This window comes from Pantherophis guttatus, chromosome 16 (assembly GCF_059756535.1).
Source record: "Pantherophis guttatus breed Tessera chromosome 16, ASM5975653v1, whole genome shotgun sequence".
In the NCBI taxonomy this organism is placed as follows: domain Eukaryota; kingdom Metazoa; phylum Chordata; class Lepidosauria; order Squamata; family Colubridae; genus Pantherophis; species Pantherophis guttatus.
Genome location: NC_142078.1, coordinates 20,135,333 through 20,155,454, shown reverse-complemented (window position 1 = coordinate 20,155,454; position 20,122 = coordinate 20,135,333). Strand labels below are relative to the sequence as shown.

The window sequence follows — 20,122 nt, the reverse complement described above, 5'->3', positions numbered from 1 at the left end:
CAATCGGCTGGGCGGGGCCGTCCCGCCTCCCGTCCAATGAATGGCGCTGCCGACCGCGGCTCCACGCTGGAATTCAGCAACGCCCCGAGACGTCGCGACAGGCTAATCGAGGCCGTCTTTCGTGCGCAGAGGCGGGACTCCTCCGCGGCAGCCAATCGGCGCGGCCGCTTCGCCGGGGCGTCTCCTCCGCGGCCCGTGGGCGGCGCTATCCCCGGCGGGCCCAGGAAGTCGCCGGAGGAGAAGGCGGCGGCGGCGGCGGCGGCGCGGCCGGTCGGCCAGGTGGGAGGCTGCCGGCTCGCCATGAGCGGCCTACGGGAGAGCGCGGCGGCCGAGGCGCCGGCCTGGAAGCTGGCCCTTCTGGAGCGGAAGCGGGCCAAGCTGGCGGCCGGCATGGGTCCGGAGCGCGGCCGGGGCTCTGCTCCGCGGGCAGGCCAGGGCTCGGACGGGCGCGAGGCGGGGGCGGTGGTGGCCGAGAGCCTGGGCCCGCTGCGGGAGAACCCCTTCATGCGCCTGGAGAGCGAGCGGCGGCGGCGGCGGCGGCGGGGCGCCTGCGAGTTCCCGGGGCCGGCTCCCACCCCGTCGCCGCCCGCCGAGTCCCCGGCCCTGGCGCAGCTGCTGCAGCTCTACGGGGCCATGCCCGGCATCCGCACCATCCGCGCAGACAACATCCTCATCATCGAGTCGAGCGACCCGGCGGAGCCCCCCGGCCGCCAGAGCCCCCTGCGCGATCTGCTCGCCCGCCGCGGCCCTCCCGTCACCGAGATCCGCGCGGCCCAAGTCGTCGTCTACGAGCCCGAAGCGCCGCCGCTCGCCGCCGGCCCCGATTCCGGTCTGGTCAGCCGGCTGCTGCAGAAGTTCGACCGCGCGGCCCCAGGGAAAGGGCGGGGGGGCCACGGCCCTGCCCTGCCGGGGACCCGGCCAGCCGCCACCCGCTCGCCCGGCGCTCAGGGCGGCGGCGGCGTTTTCTTGCAGAAGATCGGCTCCAACTCCTTCGTGGTGAATCCGCGGGGACACCGCCCCGACATCGCGGCTGCCTCTGCGCTCAGTAACGGGCGTGCGAAGGAGGAGGAGGAGGGCGCTCCCCCTCCGCCGCCTCCCAACAGTCCCGGGCGGCGCCGGCCGGCAGCCAGCTCCAAAGCCGTGCCATCCTCCCGGAGCCCCGCGCTTTCGTCTCCGCCAGCAGCTGAGGCGGGGAAGCCAAAGTCCGAGGCTGCTGCCGCCCTTGAGACCTCGCCACAGCCGCCCCCACCGTCCAGTGCCACGCCGACCGGCCGAGCCTCAGACGGTCCTCCCCGGCCCGGCCCGTTCTTCAGCTCCAGCTGCTCCTTTGAGATCCGCCCAGCCCCGAAGCCCGATCTCGCCGCCATCCCTGCTCACGACCTCCAGGCGCGCGCCTTGGCCAGCCTGCGGCTCCATTCCCGCAACTCCTTCCTCTTTGTGCCCCATCGGAAAGAGGCGCCGCCTGACCCTCCTCAGCCCGCAGAGGCCCTTCCCGCTGCCCCTGAGGAGACCTCGGCTGAGCCTCTGGTGCCCGTGACTTACATAGATGAGGACTTGGTAGCAGCCATGCCGCCCTTGAAAGTCTTGAGCCCCAGGCTGGAGGGTTTCCATGTGCCTCCAGAAGGTGCCTTGGCTCTGGAGACGGAAGCCCCTGCTTTGCCCACCTACAGGCCCCTTTCCGCTGGCTCCGATACTCGCACCTTCACCGTAGTGCCCAAAAGGAAGCCCCCCACGGCCGGCCTGGAGCCCTTCAGCAGAGCCTGGCTGCAGGAGGAGGAGGAGGAGGAAGAGGACAAAAGCCAAAGGGAAGCCCAGATGGGAGCCCCCCTGCAGGAATCGGGTCGTGTCAAAAAACGCTACCCCACCGTCAATGAGATCGAAGTGATCGGCGGCTACCTTTCTCTCAATAAGTCCTGCATGAGCAAATCGGGTATTCGGCGCAAAAAGGTAACCAGTTGACACCTGTGCTGACCAGTCCTATTTCTGTTACGCTTCTGAATTTTTGCAGAGTGCGGAGATGAGCAGGACCTGACCCGAGAGAGCTGGGCCACTGTTGTGCAACTACCGTAGGGCCTCTCAAATCTCTCAGGTTCTTGGAGGGGCCTTAGAACAGTGGATTAAGCTGCCTGCAAGTGCCCAGGGAGCATAATGTGCCACTGTTCCCTCTCAGTAGCTCATGGTATAAATAGGCCAGACTTCAGTGAGGGTGCAGAGCTAGCTATGTGAAATAGCAAACAAGGACTTGGAAAGGTTTTGCATGCTTGATTTCATCCATCCATTGTGGATTATTAGGAAGGGACCATTCTTGTCCTGGGGTGCTTCGGTCCTGTGCTGTGATTTAGTGGTAATGGATGCTATCCAAAGCAGCATTGTTTATGTTTAGAAAGTTTTTTAAAAAATTGTACTGTGCTTTTATTGGAGGATAAAAGTCTCTTGGAGAAAGAGTTATAGCACACATACAGATCAGGATGGAGGACAGGATTCAAAGCCCAAGATGACACAGTAAAGAGATCTGCCATTACTGCAGGGCACATATGGCTTCCTCTCTTTTCACACATTTGTTCTGCAAGATCACAACTGCTTAGAAACTGATGGGAGAGACCGGCCAATTGCTTTAGGACTCTTTAACCAGCAACCCAGGCCAGTGCTAGGCTGGGGTCACTTTTCAAACCCGCTCATGGCCAACCAAGCAGAGCCTGTTTCCTTCTGATTCATGCAGTTGGCTTACCATTGCTACAGATTCCTTTAACAGGGTGTGGCAGACGCAGGGTGGGAAAGTGAGGTAAAAGTGATCAAATTATTATGCAATATCAAGGGTCAGGCTGGAGGAGGTGAAGCAATGGTAATTTTTTATGTATACATTTCCTTGCAGCTCAAGTTTCCTTTGAGACATTGCTGCACTGTTTCTTAGCTGGCAAAGTCTCTCTTTTTTTGTACAGAAGTTTTTTTTTTTTTCCTAGTGCCACCTTTTTAAGGACTAGTGCCAATTTTTCTTTGTCCTTCAACTGGTTGCCTATTGCGCTCCCCCTTCCTTTTCAGCTGTGCGGAAGGGCTTCCCCCTGTCCTGCTCACCAAAGGGAAACCTCTCCCCCCCCCACCCAAAAAAAGAGCCTTTGTGCTGCTTCTGTTCAGCTCCTGCAAGGCTCTGGTCAGTTCCTGGCTCTAGTCCTGGGAGCTCAGGTTGCTGTCAACAAAGAAAACAGCAGCAGCATTGATAAGAGGGTCCTTCTGGAAGAAGAACCGCTGAACATGGCCTGATGCTGTTCCTGTCAGAATAAAACATTCCTGGAAATTACTTTATGTCCACAGGATAGCTGTTGGCTGGAAAATAGCCTGCCAGCTTCATTCAAGGAGGACTAGTTTCAAAGAACTGCAGTTAGTTCTTGGTGATTAAGCTTGCCCTTCTTCCTGGAGTTCAAGTAGGCATTGTAGTTCTTTGCAAGAGCTCTGTGAACGAGGTGAAGGTGAAAGAGAGGGGCCGCCCAGAGTCCTCCCAGACTGAGGATGTGCTTGGATCCCAGACCCCTCACTCCCGGTCAACTATCTTAATCTCCAGGCCACCCTGGTGCAAGGCGCTTTAAAGTAAAACTTGGTGGACTGGAAGTTGGCCAGTCAAAACAGTTTTAACTTGCTTGCTGTTCAGTTTTAATCAATATTTACAGTATCTTCTCTTTTGGGGAGATACTTTCTGAGTTAGAAAATGTGTGTGTGTGTGTGAGCAAACATGCCTATAGTGTCTGAAACTTGGATCTTCCCAGTGGCACCTGATCCTGCTCTGCTTGCAGGATCCTTCAGGGTGTTGATTACAGGCTGAAAGGCAATCACTTTACGGGCCTTCTTTCTTGCACAGAGACATTCTGGCATTTTGGCCCAGTGTTTGTTTGCATTTGATTGCAAAATGATGATCCAGGGAGAGATAAATAAGGAAACTCCTGGAAGTAGCGGTGAGAGCCAAGGGAACATTGGCTTCTGCACTGATGATGACAAAACAGTTTTCCATTAGACGCTGCAGATGCTACACAAACTGAAAAACTTTTTGTATGAATCGATTTCACAAGCTTAAAGCTCTTGTGCCGACTGTTTTCATAAAGTTCTAGTTGTTTTGTGAAAACTCTGTAAATGGGGCGGCCAGGCATTTGGCCATTGCCACAAGGACCTCAGACTGCAGTTTGTAATGTATTTTCCATAGCTGGAGGACTAGACTTTTGCTTTTTTTCTTTTCAGTGCTTGAAATTGGATTAAAAGATTAAATGGGCATAAGTGAGCATTGTAGTCTTAGCTTCTCTGTCGATGTTTATAGTTACTTTATTTTAAAGTAGCTGCTTTAATGGAGACTCTTACTAGCGACCGTGAAGATGATGTGAGGTTCTAAAATGGAGCAAAAGTTATACGTAGAGTTTGGCCTAGTGGTTAAGGCACCTGGCTAAAAGCAGGAAACCCTGAGTTTTGAGTCCCGCCCATGCATGACAGCCATTTGGGTGACTTTGGGCCAGCCCAACCCACCTCACGGGGTTATTGTTGTGGAGAAAATAGGAGGAGGAAAGTAACGTGTTGGATATGCTCACTGCTTTGAATTCTTTGCAAAAATAATAAAGGTGGGATATCAATAAATATGGCAAGGTGGCCTATGAATCTGCTGTATCCTCTTGGGAAACTTCCTGAAGCATTCAAAAGTGCCTCTGTCTGCCTGTTGATTCCCACCAAAAAGTGAGGCTTCACCTGACTTGTCACCTGTTGAAATAGGTGGCTATAGGAACCAAATAAAAGTACTGAAGGATTCCAGCTGGAATAAGCTAGAAATTTACCTCACTGAAACTTGAGGTAGAATTGCAAAGCAGCTTCTTACTATTCCTTCAGATGAAAATATCTTTCAATGAGACCAGCTTGCAAACCATGTTTGAATATCCATCTGAGAGCTCCTTAGTGGAAGAGGAGGAGGAGGAGGAGGAAGAAGAGGAGGAGGAGGAAGAATACGCCACAGAAGTAGATGAGAAGCCTGCCTTTCTCATTCCTCATCCAAACAGTACTGTCAACTCAAACCCAGTCAACTCAGGTAAGTCTCTATTTCAAAACCTTTTGGGTTGAAGCTATGGCAGATCCCCAATCATGACGTCACCTTTGGAACGGGAGTTGGGCGAGGCAATGATAGTATTATCTGGTACTTTCCACATTCAGGACTGGAGTGGATATTAAGCACCTACAGTTAAAACTGCAGCATCCCCAGTAAGATAGAAGGAAAGAAAACCAATTCAGGAGGTTGAAACGTTAAAACTTCCATGTCCTTCTTGATGTCCAGTAGAGACTTTCCAGCCTCAGGGATTCCTCAGGGATCTCTGATCATGACATCCCATCTTAGTCTCCCCCTTATGCTTCTACTGACTCTGGGCGCTCATCTTTTTTGCTAGGTTTGTCAGGTTACACTCCAAAGCACTCCCTAGGCTTCAGCAAGTGGCAGGAGCACCAGCACCAGCAGCTGCCTTCAAGCATCGGAGCCCTTCCACAGGAGACGGACCAGCAGGTCATGGTAAGACTTGGGCAGGCATGTTTTGGCTTTTTGCCTGCAACCTTGGGGGTGGGGTGGGGGGAAGGTATCAGTGGGTGACAGCTTCTTAACGTACGAACAAAATAAACTTGTCTGCAATAAAGCAGAGGTAGCAGGCAAAGTTCTGTGTTTGCAGCAGTTCAGAGGAAAGCTGGTGCTACAGGTTAAGACTTAACATCAGCGTCATTCCAGTTTTGAATGGCCGCCCTTTCTAGCAAATGGGGCACAGTGCTCTGCTTTGTTGCGTTTCCCTTCTCTGGGAAAAAAGCAGCAAGGCAGCTATCTTTTGTCTCCTCACAGCTCACCCCTTCCGAAAAAAGCCACCTGTCTGACTTCAGTAGCGAACCTGCCCTCTACTTCTGAGTCCTGAGCGCCGCTGAAGAAAGATATTCTTGGCACCTTTGCCCCACCAGGTACCTGGAGAGTCAAAAGTGGCACGCAAAGCCAAACTTCTCTTCCTTCCTCAGGTACTGAGATGCCCCACAGGGCCTCACGTTCAAATGCGCCTCTTGTTTCGGCAGCTTGGGTTTTTTTACCTGCAGCTTTCCTGTTCTGAGAAAAAAAACGCCTGAGGTGGCCAGATGCTGAACGCGCCGCCAAATGCTCAGACTGCTGTTGAGACACTAGGCTGAGCTGCTCCCTCCAGCCAGATGTGCGCAAGAAGGCTCGGCGATGAACTGGTGCCGAACAAACAAGCAAGCTGTAATCTAATGGAAAATATTGTCTCGGAACTCACCTTGGGGAAATCATGCTCCGAACACTTAGAAGCGGCCATTGAGTTTTTCAGCTGGGCAAATGACAAATACTGTTGCCTTTAACAGACTAACTGTACTAGTGGACTCTTGTTACTCTAAACAAAATTCCAGTTCCCAAAAGGGCTAATGGTAAATATGCACCCTAATCTGATGCTTGCATTTCTGTGATCAAATTGTGCAGAAGCTCATGCATTGTGCAGCAGTCTCTTAGATGCATCTTGTGGCAACTGGAATCGTGTAAAGTTGGCAATTTGTGATCCTTAATAGTCTTTTTTGAGCCTCACACATTTTCCTTGCCAGATCCAAAACGTTGGTAACCAAAGTTTTAAGAGTTCCTGTGTCTGAATGAAGCTGTAGGTCAGGTGGCCAATCCTTCACTTGCGGTGCCACTAAGTGCTGCTTCACTGCTGGGGGCTCCTCCCTTGCTCAGCTCTTAGAGCCCAGTTTTTCAGCACTGACTCAGCTCAAGTCTGAATCTTGGGAGAAGGGATGGAGACCCCCGGCTCTCTGATCCTTCCTCTCCAAAGTACAATGATAACCTTTTGCTGTCCTATTTTCCAGAAAGCAGCTGGTCTGATCATCTGAAGGAGGACTATTCTGATTAATTGGCTAGCACTGCACTCAAGTTGTGGAAACCAGAGTAAAACACTGTCATTAGCATTTCAGTAACACTCCAGGCAAGAGCAGAATGTTGCGTGTTTATGTACGGGGCTCAGCCACACGTAGCCGCCTGTGAAAGGACCAAGTTTTAAACCTCCTGGAGAGTAGGTGTGTGTCTTCTTTCTGTTTAGTATCTTAAATCAAAACAAGCTAATTGACTCTTGTATATTTTGCACTTAATTGTTTATTAATGGAGGAAGCTGGGGTTTTGATATTACACTCCGCTGGATCTAGCTGGAGAAATGAAACCGCTGTACATGTTCCTCTTCCGCCTTTCAAGCACTTTGGCTTCCCAGGTTCATTAAACCACACAAGTGATTTCTTCATCATTATTGTTGAGTGATTTATTTCGCTATTTTGTGCAACTGCTATATCCGCATGTCAGTGGTGAAATCTGAACCGGTTTATTACCGGTTCTCTGGCTGCACACGCGCAGTGCTCACCACGCACCAAATGCAAGGTGTGCGTGCGCGCAGTGCACGCCAAAAAGGCATGCGGTAAGTAGAACAGCGTGTAAGGGGGGAGTGATCAGCTGTGGCATGCAAGCTTTTTTTTTACTTTTAAAAGCATTGCTTTTAAAAGAAAAAAAAAGCCTCTGACGATCAGGCAACTCAGCTGGGATCGTCAGAGCCAGGTCACATCACAGCCAATGCCATGTCTGTATGTTGCATCAGTCAAATGTAGCACCAATTTCCCTCAGAGCTCAGGGTTGCCTCAAACCGAGACGGGCGGCAAATAAATTTAATAATAATGAATAAAAACGCCACATCCCTTCTAAATATCTGGATGGCTGTGTCCCAAAGAAAGCCAGGCAATGGGACCACTGGCTTGGTGATGCAGCTGCTGGAAGCCCTTTCCCTCTTGCGGCCTGCCTGCTTTGCCGTGAGGGGCATGTGTGAACGGGGTTGGAAAAGGGCCCAGGGCAGTGATGTTCCCGTTGCAAACTGGTGGTAAAGTTAAGTAGAACCCAGCCCTGGCCCAGGGGACCCCCCCCCCAGTGGAAGCTGCAGAAGGAGTCTTTTGAGAAGTCCATTTTATTTGGTGCTTCCTGAGCCCCCTCCCTCATCAGGGCCCTCAGCTGTCCTTGGGGGGGGAGGCTCTTGGACTTGGTGGCCTTGGCCAGGTTCCCGGCTTCCTTCTTCAGCACCTTCAGCAGCATCTGTGAGCTTTCCAGGATCTGAGGCAGGTGGGAAAGGGTGCGGCCGAGCGAGGCGGGCTGTCAGTAACAGTGACAGAGTTTGAAAAGGGCCTTAGAGGTCATCTAGTCCCGCCCCTTGCTCACGCAGGAGACCTAGGGATTCGAACTGCCGACCTTTGTGATGGAGCTCAGCGTCTTAGCCACTGAGCCACCTAGCCCGGCTCTCCCCTTCATGTAGGCCGCCTCGGTCTCGGCGACGGTCTTGTGGAACTGGTTGCGGGAGGCCGTCCTGTGGGCCAGCAGGCGGAGGTGGCCCTGCAACTTGCAACCTTCTCCTGCCGGATCAGTTCCGTCCCTCTTGGCGCACAGCTCCTCGGTGCCTGCGGAGGGAGGGAGGGAGGGAGGGCGCCGCGGATCAGGGCCTCCCGGGAACGGCCCCTCCCGCCGCTTCTCCCCCTCGACCGCGCCCGGCTTACGTTTAAGCAGCTCGTTCTTGTAGCTCTGCAACGCCGCCGCCTTCACGCCCTGCGTCTCCGCTTCCTCCTCCTCCGATGGCCGGCCGGCCGCCCGCCAGCCGGCAGGAGCTCTCGGCGGCCTGGCACGCCCTAAGCACCACCCTGGTGCCGGCCGCCGCGCTGGGTCTGAGTCCGGAGGCCCCGGCGGCGGAGGACGAGCTGCGGGCGGCGGCGGCGGTGCTGGAGAGCCTGGGCCTCCTGCCGGACCTGGAGGAGTGGCTGCTGGAAGTGATGCAGCGGGACCTGCAGGCCCGGCTGGCGCCCGAGTTCTGGGGCCGGGCCGGCGGGGAGCGCCTGGGGGAGACCTTCGGGCTGCTGCGCCGCCGCCTGGAGCCCTACCTGCGCGGCTTGGGCCTGCTGGAGGAGCGGCTGCGGGCGGCAGGGCTCTGCGGCCCGGACGGCCCGCGCGAGAAAGGCGACAGCGTGCTGGCTGCCGTCCTCGTCATCTCCGCCCCCGCCGACGTCCGCAAGGCCGTCCGCCGCTTCTACGAGCGCAGCTTCCGCATCTACATGGGGCAGCGCGGCGGCGGCGGCGGCGGCGGGGCCGAGGAGGAGGAGGAGGCGGCGGCGGCCGGCGCGGGCTGCGGCGGCGGGGAGGAGCCCTGCTGCTGCCCGCTGTTCACGGAGCAGTTCCAGCAGCTCACCGCCATCCTGTGAGTACCGGGCGGCCGGCCGGCGGGCGGGCGGGCGGGGCGGATGGGCGGCGGGGCTTCTGAGCGGCGTCTTTGTCCCCCGCAGCCACGAGCTGAACCTGCTGGAGCGGCTGAGCGACGACGCCGTGACCCACCTGCTGCACCAGACGATCGAGGAGCGCGTGGAGAGGCGCTGCCGGGCCGCGTACGAGCGCTCTTTCCTCGGCGAGTTCCAAGAGGTGGGCGGCCGGGCGGCCGATCTCCCCGCCCTCCCCGTTCAGCTTGTGCCAGCCAGCCCCCTGAGTCCCTCCGGGCTAAAGGGTCGCGCCTTCTGTGCCCTGCCCCCAGTGGATCGAAAAGGCGACCGGCTGGCTCAGCACAATCTTTCTGCAAGAAACCGCCGCGGCCCTGCTCAGCCCGGCCTCCAGCAGCACCTTGGAGCGATGGCGCCACTACGTCCAGGGGTGGTTCTACCACCGGTATGCCAGCCTGCGCATCGAGGAACTCTTCAACATCATCCGCGGTGAGCCCCGGTGGGAGCCTCTCTGGCCGCTGAGCGTCCTGCCTGCAGCGCTGGGTGCCCTTCCTCACCCTCCCTCCCGCTGCCCTGGTTTCTGGTACAGATTTCCCGGAGTCGAAGCCGGCAGTGGAAGACCTGAAGTATTGCCTGGAAAGGACCAATCAGCGGCAGCAGCTCTTGACCTCCCTGAAAAGCGCCTTGGAACAACGGCTCCTCCATCCTGGTGGGTGGCCGACCGACCGACCGACCTCGCTTGCTTCTGCCCGGCGTTTCCTCTTGGCCTCCCTGAGGGAGGCTCGCATCTGGGTTCCCCCCTCCTCCTCTCTCTGTTCCAGGGGTGGCCACTGCAGACATCATCACCTTTTACATCTCTGCCATCAAAGCCCTGCAGGAGCTGGACTCTTCCACGGTGATCCTGGGAGTGGCCTGTCAGCCCATCCGGAAATACCTGAGGTGAGAGGGGCCGGTTGGCATTGGCGCCTCTCTGGCTGCCCTGGCTTGCTTTCACTGATGTGACGTCGGGATTGGCGGCTCTAGTTTTGGTGGTAGACCATCAGCCGCTCCCCCCCCTCCCCCCGCCCCAGGACCAGGGAGGATACCGTGCGGCAGATTGTGGCAGGTCTGATGGGGGATGCTGAAGGATTGGGTGAGCTGGCAAATGAGCTCTCCAAAGCTGACCCGGTGACGCTGGAGAATGACCAAGAGAGCGAGGAGGAGGACTCCGATCCCGAGGACTGGGTGCCCAAACCAGTCTATGCCGATCGAGGTGAGTTGGGGCTGCGGTTGGAAGACCCTTTTGGGAGAAGGGAACCGGGTCTGCAATGCTTCTGACCTCTGCCCATACGTCCCCTCCTACCAGGGAATTCCAGTTCCAAGCACCGTTCCTCAGACATCATCAGCCTGCTGGTGGGCATCTATGGCAACAAAGACCTCTTCATCAGTGAGTACCGCACACTGCTGGCTGACCGCTTGCTGCATCAATGCAATTACAACGTCGAGAGGTGAGGCCCAAGAGATCCCCTGAGGCAGAGCGAGCGAAGGCAGCCCTGTGAGCCAGAAGGCCACCCTTTGCTCTGCTGCGGCCAGGGATAAGAAGGGTTGTGGGGCAGGTGGAGCTTCTCTGCCGCTCCTCTGCAGGGGCTGCCGGTAGAGAGTCTCCTCTACAGAATGTGAGCAGCAGAGGATTCAGGAACAGTCCTTCCTTCCTTCTCGCTTCAGGGAGATCCGCAATGTTGAACTGCTGAAGCGGCGCTTTGGAGAGGCCCAGATGCACGACTGTGAGGTCATGCTAAAAGTAGGTGCTCCCTATAGAGGCGTTACCAGACCACCCTGGTCCCTCCAAAGGCTGATTTTACTCGGCTGGAGGGGCCCACAAAAAGGCCCCATTGTGGCCTGTCCAGCTGAGCTCGGACGTCCCTTCCATCTCTTCCGTCCCTTCCATCTCTCCCATGCAGGACATGGGGGACTCTCGGCGTATCAATGCAAACATTCGTAATGATGAGCAGAAGCTGCCGGAGCAGGAAAAGCCTTCCTTCAGCCTTGAGGCCACCATCCTCTCCAGTGAGTTCTGGCCCCCGTTGAAGGAGGAGAAGCTGGAGCTCCCAGGGCTGATCAAGGAGGCCATGGAGGCCTACACTAAGAAGTACGAAAAGCTGAAGGTAGGCAAGTCCTCCATCTGCAGGAAATGCAGCCATGGGCCTCTTCCGCAGCTGGCAGCCAACCACCAAGGAGGCCTTCCATTTCTCCTCCGGATGCAGCCTAGCTCCCTTCTAGGATTCAGCTATTCCTTTCTTGCCATCTTCCTCTCCCTTCGCCCAGGACATCCTGCTCATGTGTGGAACAGACATGTGGTTGGGCCGCCAGCCAGGAGCTTCCAGTCCTTCAGCTGAGTAATCATCATTCTCCCTGGTGGCTTCTTCACAGGCCATGAGGACCTTAAACTGGAAGAATCACCTGGGCTTGGTGGACCTGGAGTTGGAGTTGGCGGACCGTACGATCTCCCTGTCTGTGTCGCCGGTGCACGCAGCTATCATCCTGCATTTCCAGGAGAAAAGTAGGGCTTCTGGCTCCATGAAAGCCTCCAACTTCTGCCCTTCTCCCACAAAGGGAACTCCTAATCTTCCAGGGAAGGACCCTCAGACATGTATGCGTTCATACACAGATGTGGGTCATATGAGCCAACCATGGGGAGGGACGCATTTGGCAGTGTCAAGGTAGATGGAGGGAAGGTTTCCTACCAGGAGATCCTTCTTGGGCCTTCCTTCTTGGGCCAAAGTGCTGCCTTGGCCCCAAAGTCTTGGGTCCCTCCTTGGGGACCCTTCCTTAGGCGGCACTGCTGGGCTCGAGCTGAGGCCCTAAGCAGGGTGGATGCCTCCTTTGCAGGCACGTGGACCTTAGAGGAGTTGAGTGAAGCTGTGAAGATACCTGAGGCCTCCCTGCGGCGCAAGATGACCCTCTGGCTGCAGCAAGGGGTGTTGTGGGAGGAGCCCCCTGGGACCTTCACGGTGATCGAGGAGGAGCTGAAGGACCAGGCCAAGAAGTTGGTGCTGATCGATAGTGATGAGGAGGGGGAGGATTCAGCCATGGCCTCCCAGGCGGACCAGAAGGAGGAGGAACTGCAGGTGCTCATCTGGGGAAGGAGGGAGGAGGCTTCCCACCGTGGACCAGGACTGACCGTCCTGGCTAAGGAAGGAAAGCCAGAGAGCAGCCAGGGTCTGAGCACTGGCCCTCGATTGAGTGACCCTCCCTTGTCCGGGCACAGTGGTCACCTTACAGCTCAGGGCTGGTGTGGTCCCAGAAGCATCTGACTCAGAGCCCTGCAGTGTTCGGCCGCCGCTGCCGCCACGCAAGTGTTCTGATCTCTGCCTCAACCTTCTTTCTGTGTCCTTGTGCCCCCTTTGCAGGTCTTCTGGACCTACATCCAGGCGATGCTGACCAACCTGGAGTGTCTCTCCGTGGAGCGCATCCACAGCATGCTGAAGATCTTCGTGATGACGGGCCCCATCGTGACCGAGATCGACATCCAGGAGCTGCAGGCCTTCCTCCAGAAGAAGGTCCGAGACCAGCAGCTCAGCTACTTTGAGGGAGTCTACCGCTTGCCCAAAAGCTGCAACTGATCTGTTCACTCCTGACAGGTGTGGGTCACCCTCAGACTCTGGCCTGTGATGCTGCCTTGTTTCGCCTTGGTGCATGTGACCACGGGGTGTGGGGGTGTGCGCACAGCCCAAGGGGCTGCTAACAAAGCATTTGTTTTGATGGATTTCCTGGTTCATAATAAAGTGCCTTCCCTTGAGCCATTGGGAGTGCGGTGTATTTTTTCTCTGTGAATCGGGCAAGCTGGCTTGCTCCCTCTGGCAACTGGGTTCCTTGCCAACATTTCCCTCCAGCCCCTCTGCAGAATATCGGCACGGCTGGGGTGGTAGGCTGGACGGTTCTCTCGTTCTCTTCTGAAGGGCCTTCCTTGCCCACCTGTGATGTGTTTCTTATCACATGCTTCTTGCCAATGAGCACAGCCTCTTCATTGACAGGATACCGGAGAGGTGGGGAAAGGGACGAAGCTCTGTGTCAGGGTTCCCAAAAATACCCCTAGCGAAATAAAACTCCAAGGCAATGAGCTCCTCAAAGTTACACTTTATTAGAGATGTCATGTTGGCACATCTGGGAAAACCCGAATCGGAAGGTTCCAGGTTTTCCCCACCCAGTTGAAAGTTCACAACCCTGCTGCACACCCAGAAGTTCATTGCATGGTCCAATCCATCCTTCAGGCTCAACTGGAGACAATCCCCAGTCACTCCCATCCAGGTGCAGGCAAATGTCCTTGTCTCCCAGAAGAAAGGATGTTGTTATGGCTATTCTTCCACCACTCCTCCCAATTTCCTAGACTAACATATTTGGCAGTCAGGAAGCTAAAAGAAAAACAAAATGGCTTCCAAAACTGACACTCTGGGGAGCTCTCTCCCTCCCCCTCTCTGGGGAATCCCAGGAGCTAAGATGTGGTCCTCGGGAGGCCCTTGGCTCTGGGAAGGAGAAGTTCTCTTGGGCAGGAGGGCTTCTGTTGTTCGTAGACATGTGTATCAGCAAAGCCTTCTTTTAAGTCCCCAAATGCTTGTCACAAAGCGCTGATTGAAGCCGAGCTGGGCTGGCAGGAAGGCCGGAAGGAATCGGACGCTGGGGAGATGGAGAGCTCTCAAAGGCAGTTGATGGAAGGAGAACAAGAAGACGTGGGAAAAGGAACGGAGAACAACCGGCTGCCATGCAGGACTGAGGTAGCTTTCTGAGGCTTCCTTGGGAGGAGGGGGGACAGACTGCTGCTGCTGGGCTGGGAAGAGGCCCGCTGGAGCTGCCCATTGGCTGGCCAATGTTCTGGGACCTTGTGAGGTCACAGAGGCTCCCTTGGATTTTCTGCTTAGCTGGAGGCCTGGCATGTTTTCAGGGCTCCTGGGAGATGGTGAGAGGTTGGGCTCAAGAGCTCCAGGATGCAACTTGCCTGCCTGTTCATCATAAGCGTCCTCTCCTTGGCTTCATGTGAGGAATGGGCCTAATCATCCAACTTGGGTTTGGGGCTGGGAAGAAATCCTGGGGTCAGACATGCTGCTAAGTATTTGGGCATTCAATTGGGGTCCGCTTGTAACCCCGATACGCATCAACATTTGAGATATCTGTAAGCAGGCCACAATTGGAGGGGAGACAAACACACAAAATATATAGATTTTTGTATGTGTGTGTGTGTGTGTGTGTGTGTGTGTGTTCGTGTGTGTGTTAAGGAAGAACACAGGCCAAATCTACATTTTTGCATTCAGAATTATTCTTCCGTTGATTTGCAGTGGGAATGAGCAGGGTAGAGGCCTCAAGAGATCATCCAGCCAAATTCCACCCAAAACATAAAAAGAAAATAGTTGCCTCTCTGGAAGATGCCTGGAAGGAGGAGGAGGAGGACAAAGAAGGAGGATTCAGTGAGCGGATTGTTCGAAGAGCCGTAAGGAAGGTCAGCCTCTTGGAGCACTCACTGCAAAATGTCCGCTATGGCAATCTAGTTTAGGGGCCATGGCAGCTGCCCCCTTTGAATCTCAGTACTTCCAAATGGGCAAGTAACAGTCCCTGTGCTGTGGGGGTGACAGCATTGGCAGGAGGGTTGGAAGCAGAGGTGGTATTCAGCAGGTTCTGACCAGTTCTGGAGAACCGGTAGCGGAAATTTTGAGTAGTTCAGAGAACCGGTAGTAAAAATTCTGACTGGCCCCACCCCCATCTATTCTCTGCCTCCCAAGTCCCAGCTGATCTGGCGGAAATGGGGATTTTGCAGTAACCTTCCCCTGGAGTGGGTTGGAAATGGAGATTTTACAGTATCCTTCCCCTGCCACGCCCACCAAGCAACACCCACCAAGCAACGCCCATAGAACCGGTAGTAAAGAAATTTGAAACCTACCACTGTTTGGAAGGACAGACCTGGAAGAAGAGACCTAAAATGCAAACCCTGCCCCAGTGGGTGGCCTGGTATGAATCTGTAACCCAGTATTATCCCAACAGTATCCCGAAGACGCTGGAGATCACGTGGAAGCTGGCCACCGGCAAATCTCCATCCCCAGTAAGGGCTTCTCCCTCCTGTCTGTGGTTTGGAGAGGGAGGACTTTTGCACCCCTTTCCTCCCCGTGGTCCAGGGAATTTGGTGTGGCTTTGTTCGCTCCTACATTTGGAGGAGCAGGAATAAGAGTGGCTTTGCTCCACTGAGAACCAAGAAGAGAACTTGCTGGGAGGGCAGGAAGCAGCCTCCGAGGACAGTTTCTGTCTCTTGCTGCCCGGTGCCCCCAACTACAGAGAGGGCATCCGGCCACGGAAGAGTTGTGGGGGAGGGTGCCCCTCCTGGCCCTGATTGTGCTTCTCTTCACGTGCCTTCAGTGGGCAGAGCTGAGGGTAGCTGTCCTGAAGTTCTGGCCAAAGGGACCCTGGCAGTGATTGTGGCCGCCTTAGCCTTCTTGGGCTTCTTTTCCACTTCTGTCCTTCTGGTGGTGGCGGTCTGCGTCTTGCGGGTGGTGCATAAGCAAAGGTGAGTCTTGCAGGCCGGAGGGAAGGCCTGGCCTCTTCTGGTTGTCGGGTCTCCATCCTGCTGCCACCACTGACCTACTGCAGAAGCCTTCTGGGGGCCGGAACCAGCCAGATCTTCCCTGGGCTCTGCAGTCATTGCAAGCAGATTCCACCACCTGCCCTTTGCCCTCCTCCTGGTTCTGCCTGAGGATCAATGGCTTCCCAGATGGAGATGGTGAAGCAAACTCTGCAGGCCGGAGGAGTGATCTCGTGGCCCAGGGTTGCTCAGTGCCTCCATCTCACTCCCCAGCGTTTTTGTGTCTTTTCTCTGTTTGTCTCAAGGAAAACAGGGAAGGAAGGGAAAACCAATTATCCTTCTTCCAGAAGGCTTCTTCCTCCTATCCCGTAAGTGAATCAGACCAAGGTGGGGTGGGGGTCTCTCGAGATCTGGATTGTCCAGGTTGAGCAACTGAAGTGCCAGAAGTTACCAGTGTGGTCTCATCTAAAGACTTCAGCATCATGAAGAAAACTGGTTAGCCAGCCGAGGCGTTTGTGTGCTCAGACAACTGGTCCTTGCCTGAAGCTTGGTTTGCTGCTTCTTTCTCCCTTAGGCCTCAGCGATGGAGGGAGAGAGGGAGGGAGGGAAAGTGTGTGCCAAAGATGGATGCAGACCTCTTGCATTCTTGCCCTCCACTTGCAGACCTCCTCGCCCAGAGCGTACATACATGAGCATGAAGCCACATGGCTCTGATCGCCTCCGTCCAGCCACCCCGTGAGTAACAGTTCTGGCATTGGCTTCAGAGGAGCCTGGTTTTAAGAGGCTCTTCCTTTATAGCCCAGACACAATGAGTAACTATTTCAGTGTGGATTTTGAGCCTCGGGATTTGGCCCCTGAGCAGTCTCAAGTGACTGCTTTAAAGCTACTGGGGAGAATGTTTTGCAGAAACCAAGGTGGTCTGAAAGGGTCTTCATTAGCACCATTAATTTCGGGCGCATGGCTTTACATCAGGAGAAATGGATATAGCTGATTCAGAAAACAGCCGATTGCTCCCCGTGTGGGATTTGGGTGCTTAATTCAAGGGTGGGGTAAGGAGGAGGTGGGAGGAGCTGGCCCCTTTCTCTGCTGGAGCACTGAAGCCCATTCTTGTCCCCCTCAGGCATACCACAGAGGACGCCTACCTGAGTGTCAATGAGCTGAATCCTGGTCCCAGGTGGGTCAGGGAGAGAAGATGGGAAGCGCCAGAGGGATGGGATGCCCTGGAAAAAAAGCATCTCTTTGGCAACTCTTTCAGAGCTGCTTTTATGTTTTGTCTAGGCTTCTCAAGGCAAGTGGTAGAAATGCTGTTTTAAGAGGAAAAAATATAGAGAGAAGGGCTTGCTTGGTGGCAAAGTCATGCTCTCTGACAGTATTTGGGGATCTTGTGGGGCACTAGTGAGGGAAAGGTCTTCTTCAGCCAGGGGTGAAATGTTCCCGGTTTGGACCAGATCACCCTATCCGGTAGCGATGGCAGCGGGTGGTTCGGAGAACCGGTAGCAAAAATCCCTGCTCCCCCTTATGCCCAGCTGAGCCACGCGATCATCAGAGGCTTTTTTTTTTTTACTTTTAAAAGCATTTTTTCTATAACCTCTAAGAAAAAAAAGCCTCTGATGATCAGGCAACTCAGCTGGGATCGTCAGAGCCTTTTAAAAGCATTTTTTCTACAACTCTTTGGCCGAAGAGGTTGCAGAAAAATGCTTTTAAAAGTAAAAAAAAAAAAAAAAAAGTTGGCCAAGTCCACCCAGTCACATTACCCCCTACCAAGCCACGCCCACAGAACCGTAGTGACAAATTTTACATTTCACCCCTTCAGAACCGAAGGTGGGTCTCAATGTGCCCTCGGGCCACCGCTGAGAAGCAGAGCAACCTCTTGGCTTCTCTTTGCACCATTAAAAATCAGGTGCTGCAGCCTTTTTTGAAGGAGCAAGGAAGTTAGGAGTGGATGCTTTCTGGCTCAGGCCAAGCTCTTTTCACCCAGCAGCCATTCCCTCCAGGCTCAACTGCCTCCGCTTCCTCTTAAAGGGATGGCAGTCAAAGTTAGAGTTAACAAATGATCACGAGGGTGCCTTCTCTGCTAAACCAGAAGCACCAGTTGTCCTGCGGAGGTCCAGCCCCACGGCCCCACAGCTATTCGTTGTGTTCTTTTCATTTCAGAACCCATCAGAATCACCACTACCAGAGCTTAAGTGCATCATCGCCACCCAAGTCAGTAGGAAGAAGGGGGGGGCTGGGAAAACGGGGGCGGAGGGGGGGCAGCTGCACTTTCCCTGTGCAGAATGTATTTGCTCTTTAAAAGCCGGGAGCAGATTCCTCGTCTGGGTTTAGAATCCTTTTGGCAGATGCCTCTCTAGGTAGCCCTGGAGCAGAGATCCTGCCGAGCCCCAGCCCTCGTGGTCCGTCCCCCTCTCTCCTTGGCTGCTGCAATCATTTCCTTCTGCTTCCAGGACCCCCATGGAGAGGGAGTACATAATTCCCGAAAAGGTGCAGCCCTTTTCAAGGTGAGTGTGAGGGACCTGAGATGAAGTTTTAAATTATCCGATAAAAGGCCACAGCTAAGGCATTGCTTGTCCTATTTAGGACCTCCTTTAACAAGGGATCACAAGCTGACCTCGTGTAGAAGAAACTCGACATTTTTACTGAGAAATGTTCAGTGTTTCATTTTCTGTCAATGTGCCTGACCCCTTAAGGAAACCTTTCCTGTATGTACACTTGTACCTGTGAGCTACTAGGTAAACTTCCTATGTGCTCTGGTTCTGGGGAGCCTGTTTGGACTTTGCAGCATTAGCTACAACAGCTTAGAGCCTCCATGTCCAGTAGCCGCCCATCAGTAGATTTGTCGGTGGGCTGGGAAGGAGGAACAGAAGTGAGAAAGTTGTAGTCTGGACTTCCCGAAGGCACCTTAACTACCACCGACACCTGAGTGCCTGGTAGACTGCTCTCATCCAGCAGGATCCATCTGTATTTCAGCCCTCCCTCAGCAAAGAAGTATGTGAATGTGGAAGAGTCAGAGCCTACAGCTGTGTAAGTTTTGTGGAATGAAAGAAGTGTTCCTTCTTTTGAGCTCTTCCTCCTGCAGAGGCCTAGAAGGGACTAGTAATTAATGCCTGGGGGAATTGTAGCACGGCCATGTCAACTGAGGCCAAGCAGAAAAGGGGCTTTGCGCCTGAATGTCATCTCTGTGAACCTGTAGCCAGTGAATAGAGCAGCTAGATTTTTGGTTACTCTGATCAGAAGAAAGAGGTGGTCTCCTGGTCACCCCCAGCCTCTTTGCAGCTGCTGAGCTGCCTTCCTTGCTGCCCAAGGGGAGGAGATAGGAAGCTCTCAGCTTTCCTATCCCAGATCCTTCCAGCAAAAGTTCTGGTTATTTAGCACCTTCCCTAATAGGATGCTCTTTACCATTCTTTCCTTCCCAGAACGGGAGGCTCCCCAGAGATTGGGATGACACCTCAAGGGTGAGTTAGCACTTCCTGGGACTATGGGAGATGGGCAGGCTGGATCAGCTGTTTTGTGTGGAAATGTTTCCCCAAATATGTTCTCCTTGACCCAAAATGGTCAGAGGGAAACTCAGGTTTCAGGAGACAAGGCATTGGGAGGAAGAGGGTAGACTTGTACAAACCATCATGTCTTTAAAAGGCAAAGAGAAGGAAAAAGCCATGCATCTATGCTTCACCTCTGCATTAATGGGATCTGAACTGGGTAGAACTAGTCAGGAAAGGGAACTTGATGGTATAGTTGGATAGCTTGAAGGAAATGTCAATCCAGCATGCAAATTTCTTTTTTGGAACCATTATAAGAGGAACTGAAGATAGAACTGTCACTGTATTGGTGCAAATCTTTGCTGAAAGTATTTTATGCTGTTCTGGTCCCTTAATGTGCAAAATTATTCTGCCCATCCATGGATCTTGTCTTGTGTGAAATATGTCCTGGAGTGTGAAAAAACAGGCACCATATCATATTGGCTTTTCTTTCTCCATCTCATTGTTTAACAGACGTGACAATCACATTTACGAAGAAGTGGAATAGGAGACTCACCCCGGAGATGGGCTGATGCGCTGTATGAACTTTTCCTCGGAGTCCTTGGGCTGCAAAGTGGCTCCTCTGGCGGGGACCATGGGGACTCCCTTCCTATTAAACCATGCTTTAATTCCTCTTAGTCCGTTGATTTTGCTGCATGTGCCACAGAACCCATTTCTTGTGAGAAGTTTGGCTTGGCGTGTTATGATATGTTGCATTTTGCATCCCTACAAAGCTTTATTAAGTTGTGTAAGGTCCCAGAAGTTTCCCTGAGCCACTGAGATGCCAAAG

At 54.2% G+C, this 20,122-nt stretch overlaps 3 protein-coding genes across 14 annotated transcripts; all 3 read left to right on the top strand.

Annotated features, from left to right (window-relative positions):
- The first annotated feature begins 285 nt into the window (after positions 1 to 285).
- On the top strand, positions 286 to 7,283 carry TPRN (taperin). Its single transcript, XM_034436270.3, has 4 exons — positions 286 to 1,947; positions 4,858 to 5,053; positions 5,406 to 5,524; positions 5,843 to 7,283. The coding sequence occupies exons 1-4, from the start codon at positions 301 to 303 to the stop codon at positions 5,903 to 5,905; spliced, it is 2,025 nt and encodes a 674-aa protein (XP_034292161.2). The 5' UTR covers positions 286 to 300; the 3' UTR covers positions 5,906 to 7,283.
- A 1,241-nt stretch (positions 7,284 to 8,524) lies between these two features.
- Positions 8,525 to 13,991, top strand: ANAPC2 (anaphase promoting complex subunit 2). 8 transcript variants are annotated; one of them, XM_087879672.1, is made up of 13 exons: positions 8,525 to 9,263; positions 9,349 to 9,481; positions 9,591 to 9,765; positions 9,866 to 9,985; positions 10,098 to 10,215; positions 10,347 to 10,528; positions 10,622 to 10,763; positions 10,981 to 11,056; positions 11,217 to 11,420; positions 11,686 to 11,905; positions 12,145 to 12,383; positions 12,666 to 12,896; positions 13,879 to 13,991. In XM_087879672.1, the coding sequence occupies exons 1-12, from the start codon at positions 8,647 to 8,649 to the stop codon at positions 12,876 to 12,878; spliced, it is 2,439 nt and encodes an 812-aa protein (XP_087735798.1). In that variant the 5' UTR covers positions 8,525 to 8,646; the 3' UTR covers positions 12,879 to 12,896; positions 13,879 to 13,991. The 8 variants fall into 8 exon arrangements, with proteins under 8 accessions (XP_087735798.1, XP_087735797.1, XP_087735799.1 ...); XM_087879671.1 differs by having other exon boundaries at positions 13,857 to 13,991; XM_087879673.1 differs by lacking the exon at positions 13,879 to 13,991 and having other exon boundaries at positions 10,146 to 10,215; positions 12,666 to 13,054.
- Positions 13,886 to 19,970, top strand: LOC117676649 (uncharacterized). Of its 5 annotated transcripts, none has more exons than XM_034436279.3 (12): positions 13,886 to 14,027; positions 14,586 to 14,746; positions 15,286 to 15,343; positions 15,655 to 15,802; positions 16,123 to 16,185; positions 16,481 to 16,552; positions 16,938 to 16,991; positions 17,972 to 18,022; positions 18,262 to 18,315; positions 18,785 to 18,838; positions 19,231 to 19,269; positions 19,807 to 19,970. In XM_034436279.3, the coding sequence occupies exons 2-12, from the start codon at positions 14,591 to 14,593 to the stop codon at positions 19,838 to 19,840; spliced, it is 783 nt and encodes a 260-aa protein (XP_034292170.2). In that variant the 5' UTR covers positions 13,886 to 14,027; positions 14,586 to 14,590; the 3' UTR covers positions 19,841 to 19,970. The 5 variants fall into 5 exon arrangements, with proteins under 5 accessions (XP_034292170.2, XP_034292167.2, XP_034292171.2 ...); XM_034436276.2 differs by lacking the exon at positions 13,886 to 14,027 and adding an exon at positions 14,065 to 14,286; XM_034436280.2 differs by lacking the exons at positions 13,886 to 14,027; positions 18,785 to 18,838 and adding an exon at positions 14,065 to 14,286.
- Positions 19,971 to 20,122: the final 152 nt, after the last annotated feature.